This window comes from Balearica regulorum, chromosome 1, assembly GCF_011004875.1.
Source record: "Balearica regulorum gibbericeps isolate bBalReg1 chromosome 1, bBalReg1.pri, whole genome shotgun sequence".
Classification (NCBI taxonomy): Eukaryota; Metazoa; Chordata; class Aves; order Gruiformes; family Gruidae; genus Balearica; species Balearica regulorum.
In genome coordinates, this window is record NC_046184.1 from 216783306 (window position 1) to 216800158 (window position 16853).

Consider the following 16853-nt stretch of genomic DNA (forward strand, 5'->3'; position numbering starts at 1 on the left):
AGCATCCCCTTTCCCAAGGGCTTACCTGTATCCCCAAGGAAGAAGCATTTTGCTGGTGTGTGGCTCCCAGGAGAATGAGAGTGGAGCAGGACAAGCTCTGGTGAATCAGGCCCCCAAAATTACTCTTTTCAAAAATAAATTCCCCCACGCCAGGGAGTTCATAGCAAGGCAGCTGGATTTGACTTGACAGCTTGCTGACCGATCGGTGGGAACCGGTCCTGAGAGCTAAAGTTAGAACCAAAATTGGCCTCCAAGTTCCTTTACCATCTCATGTCGCCCATCCCTCTGCTTCCCTTGGAAATGAAACCAGCTTGCGGAGAGGGATGTGCTGCAGGGCATCGCCTGGGGTGCTCCGGTACCCTCCCTGGGCTCGATAGGGCACGGCTTGGCGTCACCCACCATGGGACAATGTCCAACATCAGGGTGGCTGTGGCAGAAACCCAAAACGGGGCTCATCCATCTCGTTCAGAGACTTTTTTTTCCCCTCCTGAGCTGGTCCTGGGATCCCTTTACCCCCATGTGCCTGCTCCATGCCCCGGGTAAGGGACTGTGGGCTCTGTACCCCCGGCGGGGCGGGGGGGGGGGGGACACACACGACACGACGGTCTCCAGGGCACTCCCCGGGGGAGGCAGCTGCGGGGGGGGGGAGGTTGGATGCGGGAGGGAGGGGGTCCGGGTCCGGCCCCAGCCCTGATCCCACCCATGGTCCCATCCACGGAGGGGGGGCTCCTGTCCTAGCCCCAGCCCCGATTCCAGCTCCGGTTCCCAGCCCCGGTGGGTGGAGGCGGGGGGGGAGCGGTCGGTCTCCGGTCCCGGTCCCAGCCCCGGTGCCACCCACGCCCCCATCCCCGGAGGGGGGAGCTCCTGTCCTAACCCCAACCCCGGTCCCATCCCTGATCCCCATCCCCGGTGGGGCGAGGTGTGGGGAGCGATCGCTCCCCTGTCCTGGTCCCAATCCCGGAGCGGGGTGTCCGGCCCCGATCCCATCCCCGGGGCGGGGCGGTCCCAGCTCCGGTCCTGCCCCGTTCCCAGCTCCCGGGGAGGGCGGGGCGGCCCCACGGCCGTCCCCCGTCCCGCTGCCCGGCTCACACACGGCGACCGGGGACAGCGGGAACGGGTCCGGGGTTGGGGAAGGAGCGAGCAGCGGGCATGGAGCTGCCTCCGCCGCCTGCCTGAACGGAGCGGGGCGATCGGCACGGAGCCCCCCGGCACGGAGCCCCCCGGCTCGGTATCGCCCGGTGAGCGGGGCCGCGTCTGGCCCGGGGAGAGGGGGGGGGAAGGGGGGGGGAAGGTAGGGGGTGCGGGGGGTTTCGTGTCCTGCCCACGCGGGAAAGTGTGCGATAGTGCGAGGCGGGAGTGTGCGACCCACGGGGTGCGGAACGTGTGTACGGGGTGGGAGTGGGCACACGGGTGGGGGGGACACGCGCACGCACCCCTGTGCACACACACACACGGGTGGGGACACACACACACACACACCCCCCGTGCACACACACACATGGGTGGGGACACACACACACACCCCCCCCCGTGCACACACACACGTGGGTGGGGACACACACACACACACACCCTCCCCCCGTGCACACACACACACACACGGGTGGGGACACACACACACACACACACACACACCCCGTGCACACACACACACGGGTGGGGACACACACACACACACACACACCCCCCCGTTCACACACACACACGGGTGGGGGGGCACACGCACACACCCCTGTGCACACACACACACGGGTGAGGGGGGCCACACGCATGCACCCTTGCGCACACACACATGGATGAGGGGACACACACACACGCACCCCTGTGCACACACCCACACGGGTGAGGGGACACACACACACGCACCCCTGTGCACACACCCACACGGGTGAGGGGGGACACGCGCACGCACCCTTGTGCACACACACATGAACACGGGTGGGGTGACAACCCGGGCTAGTGGAGGGTGTCCCTGCCCATGGCAGGGGGGTGGCACTGGATGGGCTGGGAGGTCCCTTCCAACCCAAACCAGTCTGGGATTCTGGGATTCTAGGATGACATGCACACACACGCACGCACACAGGGGTGGCACTTACTGCTTGTTCCCCGCTGGGTGAGTGACATGGGTGGCACAGGGTCCCTGTGCACCCAAAGCGGGGAGCAGAACCGAACCCCAATTCTCCTCCTCGATGTGGGAGCAGCTCACACGCCACATATCACACATTTGCCTGGCTGTTTATCAGGGCTTTCCTGTACACACCTCTGGTAAAAGCCACGAAGCTGACTCCCTGCTTTAGTCCGGCTTGTGTTTTTCCACCTCTTCGCACGCTGGGGTCCCCGTCTAATTTATTTGGGTTTGGTTTAATTTGCACTGGGATTGGTGAGACCCTGGCTTCAAACCCTTTGACTCCTTTTAATAGCTCCTAGCCCCGAAAACACCTTCTGCCTCAGATCTGAGCCTGGGGTGGCATCACTGCAGGAGCAAGTTTAAGGGCGAAACATCTTATTTCTCTTTCTGTTCCAGTTTTCTTATCAGCTCATTGCAAAACCCACTTGGCAACCCGCTGCCTTCCTGTGCACGAGGCAGGGAGCAGCAAACCCTGCTCCTGGGGGGCCGCCGGCAGTGGGGGACGGTGCCCCCAGCGCAAGGCTCGCGGCTGCCAAAGTTGGGCCATTTCGTTACCGCGAGGCATGAGCCCCAAGTTCCTCTTCCTCATTTATACCCAAACAAAGGAAACTTTGGCCTTCAACCTCAGTGCCTGATGGGCTAAGGAGCTCAGAGACCCCTAAATTCACAGCCAAACCCTGGAGCGTGGCTGATTCCAGGATTTAGTGGGTTATAAAACCCCGAGGAGTATTTTTGACTGTCCTGGCACCGAGTGGCTTTACCCTGTCTCTGCCCGATGTGATTTTTATCTCCAGTTATTGACATAAAGCCAAAGCCCTGAATACTTCGCTGGCAGTGGAGCGTGCTGCCGGCCGTGCCGTCGTCCCTCCTTAACGCTGAACATCCCCTGTTAAAGCCTTAACGGGGAACCGGTGCATGAAGCAAAGACCCTTTTGCTCCCACAGGATGCTTCTCATGGAGGAGCAAATTATTCCCCAAAAATCCACCCTACATGGGGTTTTCTGGGGTTTGGTGCTGCTTTGGCTTTGCTGTCACTGCTGGTGCCGTGGTCGAGCCCGATAACTGTGTTATCCCCGGTCTCGGATTCTGTTATCTCCTAGATGGGCAGAGTGCATTTGGTTTTGCAGGGTGGGTTGTGGTGTTGATGGGTTGGGCATCCTTGATGGGTTGGGCCCCTTGGTTTGGGCAGGAGACTGTTAGATCTCCATGGAAATGTAATTTCTCCCAGATATGGGGCTTGTAGGGTGAAACAGAGTTATCAAAAGCAGGTGATCAACCAGAAACTGGTCCCACACTCTTCTCCATGTGCAACCATCATTTCCTCCGGTGAGCACCAGAAAATTTTGCAGAACCAAGGTCAAATTCCTGGTATAAAACTCAGCACAGGGCTCCTTTCTATCCCCAGGAAGCTTAAAGGATGCGAGGGCCCCATTTTCACCCTCCAATAAATAAAAATCAACATTTAGGGGCTCAGATAGGATGTAATCTGCCTTCAACCCCGTGGGATGCTGCAGGGTCTCCTGGAGGGCAGGTGATGGAGGGCAAAAACACGCAGGCAGCATCACCTTTGCAGTAGCAGGAAGGGAAATGTTTGATCTGGTGATGAAAGGATTAAATATTGGCCAGGGTGATATTTGCTTCCAGCAGGATCCATCCCCGGACACCTGCCATGCTGGGAATCGAGTCAGGTTCAACCGAACGAAGGTGACTAATTATAGACGAGTGCCAGCACTGATGGGTTTAATGCTTTTATCTAATTTGCTCTAAAGTCATAGCTTTGGTTAATCCAGATTGACTTCCTGTGGTGTGGACGAAAGCAAGAGGTTTTGGTACCGCCTGGGAAGCAGAGGCTCAAAGGGGGAGTCATTCAAGGAGGAGTTCAGGGAGTTTCTTGGGGAAAACCAGGAATTCCCAGAAAAAGTCACTTGACTCAAAGCAAAACATTTTCTTTGACCTACAAAGTGATGAAGTTCTTAAGTTGTTTTATCTTTTATCCAAACTCCCTTTCCTCTTTTTAGCTTGGATCAAGTGACTGAAAAACCCTCTAGGAAACCAAAATTCCCCCAAAAAAAAACTTTTCGTGGTGAAAACAAATTGAACTCTGCTGCTTCTCAGTCTGGGGGGCAGGAGGGGAAACTGAGGCACGGGGACGCTTTGGTGGAACAGCTCCATTTCTGCCAGCCAGAGCAGAGCCAGCGATGCCCTCTGAGGTGCTTTTGGGGGGGGGGGAATTAGAAACATAAATTCTTTGCAAGCTCATTTTGGGAGGAATGAGGGTTTCTGGCTGTTTTGGGGATGGAGGAAGGGGTAGGTCAGACCCATGGGGGAGAAAAGAGGGGGCATTGCCTGGGGCTCCGGTCAGGGAGATGGGTAAAGCCCCTTGAGCTGCTTAAAGCTTGTTTTTTGGAAATCTTGGAAATATATTTTGGAGGTATTTTGCTTTGGGATCGCTGGAGAGAAGCATCGGGGAGCGATGCAGATGGTGGGACCGGGACGACTGGGAACGTCTCAGCCCACGCTGGTGGCCAGAGCCAGCCCGGAGGAGAAAGGCACCAAAGGTCACTGGGGCGGAGAGGAGCCAAATGGAAAGGGCAGATGAAAACCAGGCAGTTTGGGCAGGCTCAGATTTCAGCCTCGGCCCATCTCACGTCTCCCAACCAGACAAGCTCGGTAGCATCCGAACACGCTGTCTGTTTGCTTTTGGTTGGGGAGGGTTTCAACCACGGTCCCAGAGGAGAGAAAAACGATGCCAGGTCGTTCGCTTCCCAGCGTCTCGAGTAGTTCCTGATCTGGAGCAAGGAGTTTGATGAGTCTACTAAATGCCTATAAATTAGGGCAGGGAAAACACCCACACTGTCCTTGGGTCTGTCATAAAGGAGACGGTGGGGAAGATGCGGGAAATGGATCGTGGTTTTGATCTCCGGTGTAAAAAGATGAGAGCTGCAGTCACAGTCGGTGCGTCTGCACCACGCAGGCTTGATTTCCCAGAGCTTCGCACAGGCAGAAGGAAGGGTTGCATCTGCGAGGCCCTGCCGGCAAATTAATCCACATTAATTATGCAGGAAGGTCAATTAAACTTCATCAACCCTCCATGAAAACGCATGCATCGTAGCTATGATTTGGTTGCGCTTTGTTTTGCTTTCGTGACTTTGCTTCTGCTGGCAGGTTCCCAAGCATGAAACACAGCGGGATGGATGCTGGTGCTGGGATGGCACCGGGAATTCTGAAAAATGGGGCAGAAACCGGGATTAAAGCTCTTTACTTGGTGATTCAGTGTCCAACCCATGGTCCCCCTGTGCTGGCTTTGGTTGCTGCCCATCCCTCGACTGCCCATGACCTTCTCTGATGACAGCCCCCCTCCTTCCCCGTATTGACTCATCTAAATATCCCCTGCCCGACCGTGATAGATACTGTTACAGGAGCGTTTTGGGATGCTGGCATCACACGCACATGCCTGTGGGTGTATATATTTGAGGGTGTGTGGCTGCCAGGATTGCAACGCTGATCTGCCCGGGCTCCTCTCGTCACAGGGCTCCTGCCCCATGCTGTCTTCAACCATTGCAGGTTGAATGTCCCAGAATCATGTCCCATGGGATAAACAGGTCCAAGGCCACCCTGCAAAGAGAGAAATGGTCCAGCCATTGCAACAAGGTTCATCCAGACCCATCATGTGGTCCAGCACGGAGGAAGCTGGTCTGGGCGATGCCCTTGCTGTGCACGGGTGGCTGGAGGGCACCTAAAAAGCTGTGCATGGTCACCTGCATTCAACGTCAGAGCAAAAACCTCCCGCTGTGACCCTGTGTGGTGGGTTGACCCTGGCTGAGGGCCAGGTGCCCACCAGAGCCGCTCTATCACTCCCCTCTTTCATTAGACAGGGGAGAAAAAGTACAACAGAAAAAAAAAAAACTTACGGGTCGAGATAAGGACAGGGAGAGATCATTCTCTAATTATCATCACGAGCAAAACAGACCGAACTTAGAGAGGGAATTCATCTTATTTATTACTAAGCAAAACAGAGTAGAGGAATGAGAAATAAAACCAAATCTTAAAACACCTCCCCCCACCCCTCCCATCTTCCCGGGCTCAACTTCACTCCCGGCTTCAACCTCCACCCCGCTCAGCGGCACAGGGGGACGGGGAGTGGGGGTTACGGTCAGTTCATCACACGGTGTTTCTGCCGCTTCTTCATCCTCAGGGGGAGGACTCCTCTCATCGTTCCCCCGCTCCAGCGTGGGGTTCCTCTCACGGGAGACAGTCCTTCACGGCCTTCTCCAACGTGAGTCTCCTCCACGGGGTGCAGACCTTCAGGAGCAAACTGCTCCAGCGTGGGTCCCCCACGGGGTCACAAGTCCTGCCCAGCAAACCTGCTCTGGCGTGGGCTCCTCTCTCCACAGGATCCACAGGTCCTGCCAGGAGCTTGCTCCAGCGCGGGCTTCCCACGGGGCCACAGCCTCCTTCAGGTGTCTCCACCTGCTCTGGTGTGGGGTCCTCCACGGGCTGCAGGTGGAATCGCTACACCCCCTCATCCTTCCTCCATGGGCTGCAGGGGGACAGCCTGCTTCACCATGGTCTTCACCACGGGCTGCAGGGGGATCTTGCTCCGGCGCCTGGAGCACCTCCTGCCCCTCCTTCTGCACTGACCTGGGTGTCTGCAGAGTTTCTTACATCTCACTCCTCTCTCTGGCTGCAAAAGCTCTCTCTAACTGTTTTTCTCTTTCTTAAATATGTTATCACAGAGGCACTGATGAGCTCAGCCTTGGCCAGCAGTGGGTCCGACTTGGAGCCGGCTGGCATTGGCTCTATCAGACACAGGGGAAGCTTCTAGCAGCTTCTCACAGTAGCCACCCCTCACCCCTGTAGCTCCCCCTGCTACCAAAACCTTGCCACGCAAACCCAACACACCCTGGGAAGGGCCGAGAGAGCTGATGAAGCAGATATAGGTGGTCCTCACAGAAGCATTGTTATGGGTTTGCTTTTGATAGTCCTAGAAGTATTCATCCTGCTTGGCATCCTCAGGGATCGTTGTTGCTTTCTCCCTCCCCTCGTCCCCACCGGGGGCTCGATGCGTCACTGTAGAAGCTGGTGTTTGTGCCATCCGGCCCGTAGGCAGAGGAAAGGGCAGCTGCCAGCTTTTGTGCCTTCACACGCCTTGGCTGGCCGTGTCCTCTCCGTCTAGCTCACTGCGGATGCATCAGGGCCGAGGGTGAGGGGGTGGACCGCAGCCACGGCCCCGACAGACACAGCAGGTTTTGTCTCAGGGATTCTGGGCAAAAGTAGGGAAAAAAATAGAAAAGAAAGGCTTTTGCATTTCCAGAAGGAAAAGGAGGGAGAGCACAACGGCAAGGACAAGGCTGCCTTGTGAGTGGGGTTTTGTCTCTATGATTACCCTGTTCGAGTCAACCAGAGAGCCTTGTTTGGTCCTTGTCCTGAAGATGGGGACGTGCAGCTTGGCACATCCGTGGCCGCAGTATGGCCTGGGGCAGCCCGTGCTGCCCTGCACGCTGGAGGACGTTCCCCACCTTGACTTATGGATGGGTTTCAAACACCTTGTTGGGTTTTCTAGCTGGGGTCGCAGGAGCCTGCGAGGAGGTGGGCTGGAAGATGGGGTGATCTTGCCCCTATCAGTGCTTCAGAGCTGGGTGACGGGTTGTCTGCAAGGGACAGTGGGGATGCAGATGTCTCTGGAGCTCTGTAACCCTTTCCCGCACCTTTTAGGGGACCTTGTGTGGTTTCTCTCAGTCACAGTGGTCGTTCCGACATGTTTAAGCGACTGCCAGGTCTGCGGGCAACCTCTGTGGTGTTGACTGCAGATATGCAAAGCACAGAGGGAAGGAAGAAGTTGGGGAGAAGAGCAGCTGGAAAGTGTTTTCCCATCTCCCTGAGCACTGTCAACCTTCTCCAACGCCCTTGCCGAGGACTTGAGGGAAGCAGGGTGAAAGGTGATGGGACCAGAGCTGAACCAGGCACAGGGAAAGCTGGGACGGGGGGAGATGCATCTTGGCTCCTCATGTTCATCACAGAGCAGTTCCCAAAATTATATTTGGGTTTTTGCAGATGTTGCAGATTAGTCAGGGCGTGAGCGTGCCTGTGGTTTCTGCCCATGTCCTTGGGAAGTGTGAGCCTCGGCCAGCACTGCCTGTGGTCTGCTCAGAGGGGAAAAGCATCAAAATGGGGGAAACATCATCAGGGATCGTGTCCATGCCACATCTGGACAGGTTGTTTGATCCAGTTCCTGGAGCAAGGACTGGAGTTATCCCCATGTGATGGGCTGGAGGCATCACTTCACCCCTTCTCCTTCAGCTATGAGTTGTCAACGTGCTTTTTAATGCCATAGTGCTTCACTTCAGTGAGAGATCATGCAGGTTGGCAGCTTCTAGGAGACCCTCATTGCCTCATTCCCTGCAGGATCTGAACTGGAGGTAGGTGCAGGATAGTTCTGGGCCAAAACAGTGCTTGTTTGCAAAAAAAGACATGCCAATGCCATCCCACAGCATGGTTGGCACCAGGTTAGAGCTGAACCATGTAGCTGAGAAAGCTGGTATTGCTCTTTTCCACCTAAAATCATGGTGAGATTTGGATCAGGGCACATCCCACCTACTCGTTCAAAGGGCACCTTTACCCAAACCCTTTGTCCTGCAGTAGTTCCCGGTCTCTGAGCTCCTGCGCTGGATACATCTCCCCATAACCTCATTTCCGCAGGCTCCCCATGACAGGGTACAGCAGCACAGGGCTCAGCACGTTGCGTCCCATGAGATCAAACCGGCTTGTTTTACGGGAAGGGAGGCAAATGCATTTTAATTTGATTCCTGGCTGATGGGCTTGCAGAGCGATCATGTGTCGGTTGGGTCGTGGGCTGTCCTTGACGCACAAAAGGGCCCTTGTCTCTCCTGACACAGACAGTGCCAGACTCTGTGTGTCTGCAGAGACTCTGTTGAGTTCATTTTTTTCTCATCTCAACTGGTCATTCCCATGCACAAATCAGTTTTGCACAAGCATGAGCAGACTTTCTGGTGGTGGTGATGCTGGAGGAGTGGGTCTCAAGGCCAGGAAGCAGGACCACCAAGATGGTCACCATCAGCCCAAGGCAAGCAAAACCCTTGGCATTAAAACCCAGCAGCAGCAGCAGCAACAACAAACCCAGATGCTCTGTGCCGGAGAACATGCTCTTTTCGGCAAGGTTTTACCTTAAGGTAATCAAAGGGGCCTCCTGATATTGTTGTGATGTTTGTTCTACCAGAAGGAACTGAAGACCTCTGAAATCAGAGCCTTGCCAGTCACGGGGATTGCTTGCTGAAGAGCATAGTTCCCTTTTCTTGCCCTTTCTGCCTGGGGTTTAGCAGGACCCACCTTTCACAGTGCTCAGCTGAGTCACTTCTCATGGATGGTTAAGCCCAGAACGGAGCATCTTTCCTTTTTCTGTGGCTCAGGAGACCAAATTTCTGCATGAACCTGGTGGGAAGGGTGGACTGGGGCATTGAGCTGGACTCGCAGGTGGGCCTGGGGTTTGTTGGTGACTTTAGAGCAGCTTGGTTCCTCCTCTGTGCTCCAGATACAACATGAGAATAAAAAAACCTCTCTTTATCTGCTTGACTATAAGTCTGGCATGCTAGGGACTACCTCGGTTGTGTCAACGCCCAACGCAATGAGGCTATGGTCTTCATGGGTATGCGATGTGCTGGCAAGAGGCACACACTGCCACCTCTCAAGTCATTGTCACCTGCACTGAGATGACACTGCCTGCCAAACAGCGAGCCGTGCTTGTGGGTGGGTTTTGGATAGACACAGCCAAGCATTGATAGCAACCTTGATGTGAGGAAAAAGGAAGGGTATAGTAACAGTAATAACGACAGCATGAACCACGCAACGTGTCACAGCATTGTGGTATTAGGGTTTTCTCACTAACTCACCTCTTCCAGGTACTCCTTACCTCCGTGTCCTTACAGCCTCTTTGCTTTCCCTCCAGGGTGATGGCAAACCTAACAACTCCTCCAGCCTGGACCAGAGTCATCAACAGCTCCTTGGACCCAGGTGGCACAGGAGACAATGCCTACAAGTGTGTATTTGATGAGGACTTCAAGTATGTCCTGCTGCCCGTCTCCTACAGCATCGTGTGCGTGCTGGGGCTCTTTCTCAACCTGCTGGCCCTCTACATCTTCATCTTCAGGATCAAGACCTGGAACGCCTCCACCACGTACATGTTCAACCTGGCCGTGTCCGACACGCTCTACGTGGTCTCCCTGCCCCTCCTGGTTTATTATTATGCCATGGGGGACAACTGGCCTTTCAGTGTAGGCTTGTGTAAAATAGTCCGCTTCTTGTTTTACACCAACCTCTACTGCAGCATCCTTTTCCTCCTCTGCATCAGCATCCATCGATTCCTGGGCATCTGCTTCCCACTGAAGTCACTGCAGTGGGGACACGTTCGCTACGCCCGGAGGGTGTCGGTCATCGTGTGGGTGATCACTGTTGTGTGCCAGTCACCCGTGCTCTTCTTTGTCACCACCAGCGTGAAACATGACACCGTCACCTGCCATGACACATCCAGCAAGGACCTCTTCGGCCAGTTTGTCATTTACAGTTCCGTGATGCTGGTGCTGCTCTTCTGCATCCCTTTCCTCATCATCATCGTCTGCTACTGCCTAATGGCCCGGAGGCTGCTGCAGCCCACACGGGGGATCTCCAGGCTGTCCCGATCCAAAAAGAAGTCAGTCAAGATGATAATCATCGTCTTGATGGTCTTCATCGTTTGTTTTCTTCCTTTCCATGTCACTCGTACCTTGTACTACTCCTTCCGGAGCTGGGACTTGAGCTGTCAGACCCTCAATACTATCAATTTAGTTTATAAGGTGACTCGTCCCCTAGCTAGCACCAACAGCTGCTTGGATCCCATTTTGTATTTCTTAGCAGGGCAACGATTTATGAAATTTGCTGGCAACAAAATGCCAGGGAAGCCTCACAATGAAATGGCGCTGGGGATCGTGCCCAATAGTCACCTGGGAACCAGCAACGACTCGGACACGTTATCCAAGGATGTGAAATCCTAGCTCCGCTCCGGCGCGAACAGCACCATCTCCACGACAGAAGACTTTATCCCAGGTGTGAAAGGAGGTCAGGATGCTTCAGGGCCCAAGGCTTTTGATGTTTGCAGTGCCTTGGCTTGCACTCGCTTCAGCATGGTCTGTGCTAAATGCGCTCCCCTGCTTGTCGCTGTTTCAAACCTATTTTTTCGGGAAGATGCTGCTGTGGTTGTACAAACAAACCCCTTACCTCTGTCTCTTTATCCAAGCCTGCCTCTCTGTTCAATGCTGAATGGCATTTCTCCACCAGTGAGGCTGGGTGACCTCTATCATGATGGCCAAATCTGCTAGAAACAAATCACAGCCTGAATATCTGAGATCATTTTCTAAAGCAGAATTGTTGTGTACAAAAGGTTCCCCTGAATAAATCCATCTGCCTTTCTCCAGATTCTCTGGCACAGAGATAGCAAGGGTTTCTCTGTGCCTTGGCAAGGGAGGAAAGGCTTTCGGTCGATGAGGAGTGTCAGCTGTGTTTCTGATAAACAGGTCGATGAAAATGTCAAGCGCAAATACCACCTGCAGCAGGAAAGAGTCTCCCACAGCTTTGCATCCCTGAAGAAATGCTCTTCCAGCTTCAAGCCCCCGGCCTCTGCTGGCAGAGCCGGGAAGGGACTCCCAGCTCTTGTCCAAGGGCTGGCTTCCCATTAAAAAAGGACCATACATCCCACTGGAGTATACTGGTACCATCCCACTAGAGTTTAGTGGTACCATCAAGCAGGTCCCCTGTAGGTTTCTCCAGTGGGGTCAACAGCTTCCAAAACACCCATTAGTGCTTCCCAACAGCAACGTTCATCCTTGAAAAGCTTTTAAGAACCCATAGCGTTCTCTCAGCTGCTGACTTTAATAATTATCTCCAGCTCATTAAAATTCAGGGTGAGCTCTTCATGTCTTGTTTTTAACCCCCTTACTAGTAACTCACATTTCCAACAAAGAAGTGAAGACCATTGCTCATCACATTGGCTTAGTGGTGCCACATCCTCATTGCTGCTCAGAGGTGACCGCCCTCTGTGACCTTTAGCAGCTTGGCATGACTCAAAATGCTGCCCAGATGCTGCTGTCTGGTCTCCTCATAATCCCAGTAATCCCAGTGCTCCACTGGAGCCAGTCAGCATATCCCTTACTGACAACGTAGACCTTCCCTGGGAAATTTGGCAGCACTAAACCCTGGGTTTAGGAGCCATACCAGTAAACGTGGTGCTAAGCTTAATCTCAGTCCTGTCTGGATTTGGTCATGCATCCCCCATCAGCCAGGACGGTTCAAAGTAAACCAGAGAAAATATCCACAAAACACTTCCCGAGAAGGTCCACTTGGTCTTTCTCTCTGTAATTGTTGGGTTAGAGAGCCGAGAGCCAAAGTCCGCGGCTTCCTTGCCCAGTTTGCCACAAGGATGCTGATTCCTCACCCCAAAAATGAAAACTGCTTGTGCTGCAGTGCTGGACAAGTTATATTTTGTAAAAGCAGCCCTGGCTCTATTTTAGGATTAGGCAAACACATTTGATCCTGGTTTAGACCAATTCCTCAGACCTCTTCTCATTTTCTCCCATCCCTCCTCCTTATGAAGTGGCTTGGTGGAGATAAAGACATACTGCGACATAACCAGCCAAGTTCAGTCAAGCGTGACTGGGACCATTCAGAATTAACTGAGAGGTTCCTGTGGTCCCGGCTTGGAGGAACCATGGTCCCATGGAGGTCTCTTGTCCTAACCAACAATGTCACAACCACAGGAGACAAAGGAGGGGACTGTCTCAGCTCTGAGCACCATCAGCAAAGAAAAATAGGACATTTGTAGGGTGGTTCATTTCATCCTTGAGTGAACTTTTAGGATAGGGTTGGGTTAAGATAGGACTTGCTTACACCGTGACAGCACCTTGTGCTTGTGAAGGGAGCTTGGCTTTATGGGGAGGGTCACGGCGTAGTCACTGGGGCGAGACAAATATCTGGGAGAAATTAATTCAACTGAAGTGCTGAACTGGTACAAACGTTTCTCCAGGCCAGGTGTGGTCTCCCACACTTGCCAAAAAGCAGCATGAATACCAAGTTACGTGCTTTGAATAATTCAACAAAATTGTGCTCAATTTCACTCCTGCAGTCCTGCTCGGCGATCCCACCTTTCTCCAAGCTGGCATCAGCCAGCTTCAAAACACCACCTTGGGCAACACTGCCAGTCCCATCAGGGGGGTCCCTCTGTGATCCTGATCCCGCACAAGCTAGTGGCACTGTTCAGATGCAGAGCGGTTGGAGAGTTACCAACTGGAAATTTATATCTAGATTATTTTTTTTTGTTTGCAAAAGAACTAACTTATACTAAAAAGAAAAAAAAAAGTTTTTGTGACAATGACTGTACATTTTTATTTTTGTAACATGCAGACACCTCAGATTTCTTATAGTAAATAAATTTATTTCTACTATGAGCACTCTTCTGCCATCTCCTCCGATGTGTACAAAGAAGAGGATACTGGGGACAGAAATTGGGTTGTTGAATGTTATAGACATGTTTCAAGCTCCAGATACAGCTGTCCACACTAGGGCTCCACAGTAGATACCTCCAGCATCTAAACTCCTGTCGAAGTCCATGGGAGAGCTAGCCACCCCAAGAGACAGGTCTTCTCATCCTTGGGCAAGGTGAGATGGAGATGAGATGGAGAGGGCTACTGGAGCACCCCCTAACCCAGCAGCTCACTGGGGAGGGTTTCACTTTATCTTGCTGCTGTCTCCCCTTTTCCAGAAAGTCCAGTAACACCAGTGCTTGTCCCACATCCTTGCTTCTGAGAGACAGGAAGACCCAGAGGAGCAACTCAACTGTCTTAGGTGAAAATTTGCTGTGGAGACAGGTTGGAGCATCCTAATACACCCCAGGATGGCTCCTTATAGCTGGTCAGAGCAAACCTATGGACCTTGAAAGCCACCGAGCAGGTCTTCAGACCTCCCTTTAACCCTTCCCTAGTGGGGTCATGCAGCTCCTTATGGTGTGCCCATGGGCATTGCACTGCAGACCCTTACAGCACTGCCCCGTAACTGCAACTGACTGACCTGAAACCTCTGATTTACCTCTTAAAGGTCTGGCAAAGATTCAGGCTGAGCAGAAGATGCCCCACAAGAGTCCACTGCTCCTGGAGTCCATCTGTCAAGTGAAACCTCCTCTGTGAATTGCAAACTCCACCTAATGTTTCTTGAATTCATTGCTTGCAGGGGGCTAATACCACCAGTTCGGCCAAAACCCCAGTGCAGAGAGAACTGTGTGGTCACGTCAGGGCTTTATGGGGGCCAAAAAAACCCTGGTAGCATGATGAATTCGATAACCGGTCTTGTTGATTTTTATTTCCACAGGCTTGGTCACGTAGCTTCTCCTAGGCTGCTCCTGTTGAAGACCAGAAGAAGTCGCTAGATGGAATAATTAATTAATGAATCTCTAAGCAATTAATCTCCCATCCCATAGACCACATTTTTTCTGGTTCACCCGGCAACTCATAGAGCCACCAAACCAAAAGGTTTCACTCCACATGCTTCCTTTACAGACACCAGGAGAAGAAGTCTTCCCAAGTGTAACTCCAGCCCCTGTGAAAAAAATACATTTTGTTTTCCATTGCAACTTATCTGCCACTTGCTCCCCAGCCTGGCTTTTGCTGTGTCTTTCTCTGCCAACTTAACGAGGCTCTTAGGACACACTCATCTCCATTAATGCATTTATTACAAATCATCAAGTCACTTTGAAATCTGCCTGGCAATAATCTGAGCAGCTCAAATTCCTTCGCTCTCGTTCCAAGGCCAATTTCTTCAGCCTTCAAATTAGTTTACACCTGATCTTCCAGCAATGTCTTTAAGATGCAGGCGCGGTAACTGCCCATCGCCCTGCGGTGTGGGACAGAGAAGCATTTCATGGTCCCCTGTGCCATGGGAGAAAGCTCTGCTTTTGTTTCTCTTTTAAAAAACTTTCTAGCCCTTATAGTTGCCAAAACATGAAGACTCAAAAGCATAAAGCCAAAGAAATAGCTGCAAACCCTAAAATTGCTAAATTAGTCATCCCATCTCTCATAAAAAAAAAAACCTCTTGATTTTCAGCCCAGGTTTTGGAGTCCCACCCGGGGATGAATGTCATGCAGATGAAGGGCTCGCATGTGGATAGCTTTATCTTTTACAGCATCACACCCAAGCTTTTGCTGCAATGACTTCTCCGTAGCTCGTACCAGCACCAACTCGTGTGAGTCAGTCAAATCCAAGAATGAGAATTAAGCAAGAATAATATCCATTGACGGGGAACACAGAGGTTGTGCGGTTACTTCAGAGAAACAAAGCAAACAAAAAAAAAAACCCACCAAACATCAAAACCACTTTTCCTAAATATCTCTTAGCACTGGGAGCAGAAAGAGAAAGTTAAGAGCATTGATGGTTTCCTGCCAAGCAAACAAATCTGCCATGTGGACTGGAGGCATGCACACTTCTACTAGACCTTCCCAGCATCCAAGCACAGGGCTTTTCCTTCCCAGTCATGCCTTTCTAGGAAGGAGACCCTTAAGCTGGCAGAGGCAGGCAGCGAGCCATGTTGTTACTGTAAGCCACTTGGTACGTTCACTTCTTTACCAAGTAGTGAGTCCTGGCTTCATTTTTCTTCTGATTTTCCTCCTTGGGTATTGATTTTCTAAGGAACAAGTCTGTCTTGCCCTTCCAAGTAATTTCTGATCTAGTTGGCCAATTCAATAGGTGGACAAAGTCTCTGCACTACTGAGGTCCTATGAGTTTCATAGAAAACTTGCCACGCGAATGAGAAAGAACCAAAGGACCCCTCACCCAACAGCTCAACCTTTATACTAGACACCAGGGAATCCACACCAGTTTCCCCCACACTACAACCTGTGGTGGCTTGGGAAGGTGGCCATCACACCATCAATGATGAATGAGGAAAGGTGACAGAGGAAAGGTGCCCCAAAGCCATCCAGGAGACCAACGCTGGGTTCAAACAAAGGGAGGAGATTCCCAAATCCTGCAAACTAATCATATTATTGCAGAAATAACCAAAAACGGATGGGCCCAGGCAGCATTTTCTTTGCAAGAAACAAAACCAGTGGGTGTTTGAAATAACACACCACCCAGCTTTGTGAGGAGTTTATTTTAAGGCTTTCATGGGTTTAATACCAATATTTGCAGACTTCTTGGCAAATAAATGCTCAGGAAAGCCTGAAAGTTTAAAATACCCTTTTTTTCTTTTTTTTTTTTTTTTTTTCTCCCCAAATACCTGCAGTTTTAGGCACTGGCTAAACACCAACATCTTGGTGCGTGTTTTGGAGAGGAGCTGGACTGTCACACTGTGAATGCATGCATGTACACATGTACGCACACACACGCACACGTATATAAGCACATTTATGCCCACAAAGTGTCCTTCCCACGCTCCAGGAGAGGAGAAGGGTTTGAGGCTTCATGCCTGAGCCCTGCCTGGTGCCTGTCCCCCTCCCAAGGGCACGGGAAAACATACAAAACAGCCCTCTGTACCCCAAAACCTCCTACTTTATACAAGAACAGCAGCTCTTCAAATCCTCCCAGAGAGCTGAAAGCTGCCTGGCTGTGGCTCATCACCCATGAGATGAGCTGCAAGGTCTCAGCTTGGCGCTGGAGGCTCCCAACTTTGCAGCAATGGATGTGCTGAAGCAGC

At 52.3% G+C, this 16853-nt stretch overlaps 1 protein-coding gene across 2 annotated transcripts; it reads left to right on the forward strand.

Moving 5' to 3' along the window:
• The first annotated feature begins 1038 nt into the window (after positions 1–1038).
• Positions 1039–16496, forward strand: P2RY2 (purinergic receptor P2Y2). 2 transcript variants are annotated; one of them, XR_012833457.1, is made up of 3 exons: positions 1039–1238; positions 10092–11224; positions 15266–16496. XR_012833457.1 is itself a non-coding variant. In XM_075742615.1 (2 exons), exon 2 carries the CDS (start codon positions 10096–10098, stop codon positions 11170–11172), a length of 1077 nt encoding a protein of 358 aa, XP_075598730.1. In that variant the 5' UTR covers positions 1039–1238; positions 10092–10095; the 3' UTR covers positions 11173–13617. The 2 variants fall into 2 exon arrangements, 1 of the variants encoding a protein (XP_075598730.1); XM_075742615.1 differs by lacking the exon at positions 15266–16496 and having other exon boundaries at positions 10092–13617.
• Positions 16497–16853: the final 357 nt, after the last annotated feature.

What these genes read in the sequence shown, in the direction of transcription:
- P2RY2 (XM_075742615.1), top strand. Translation starts at nt 10,096, where the DNA reads ATGGCAAACCTAACAACTCCTCCAGCCTGGACCAGAGTCATCAACAGC.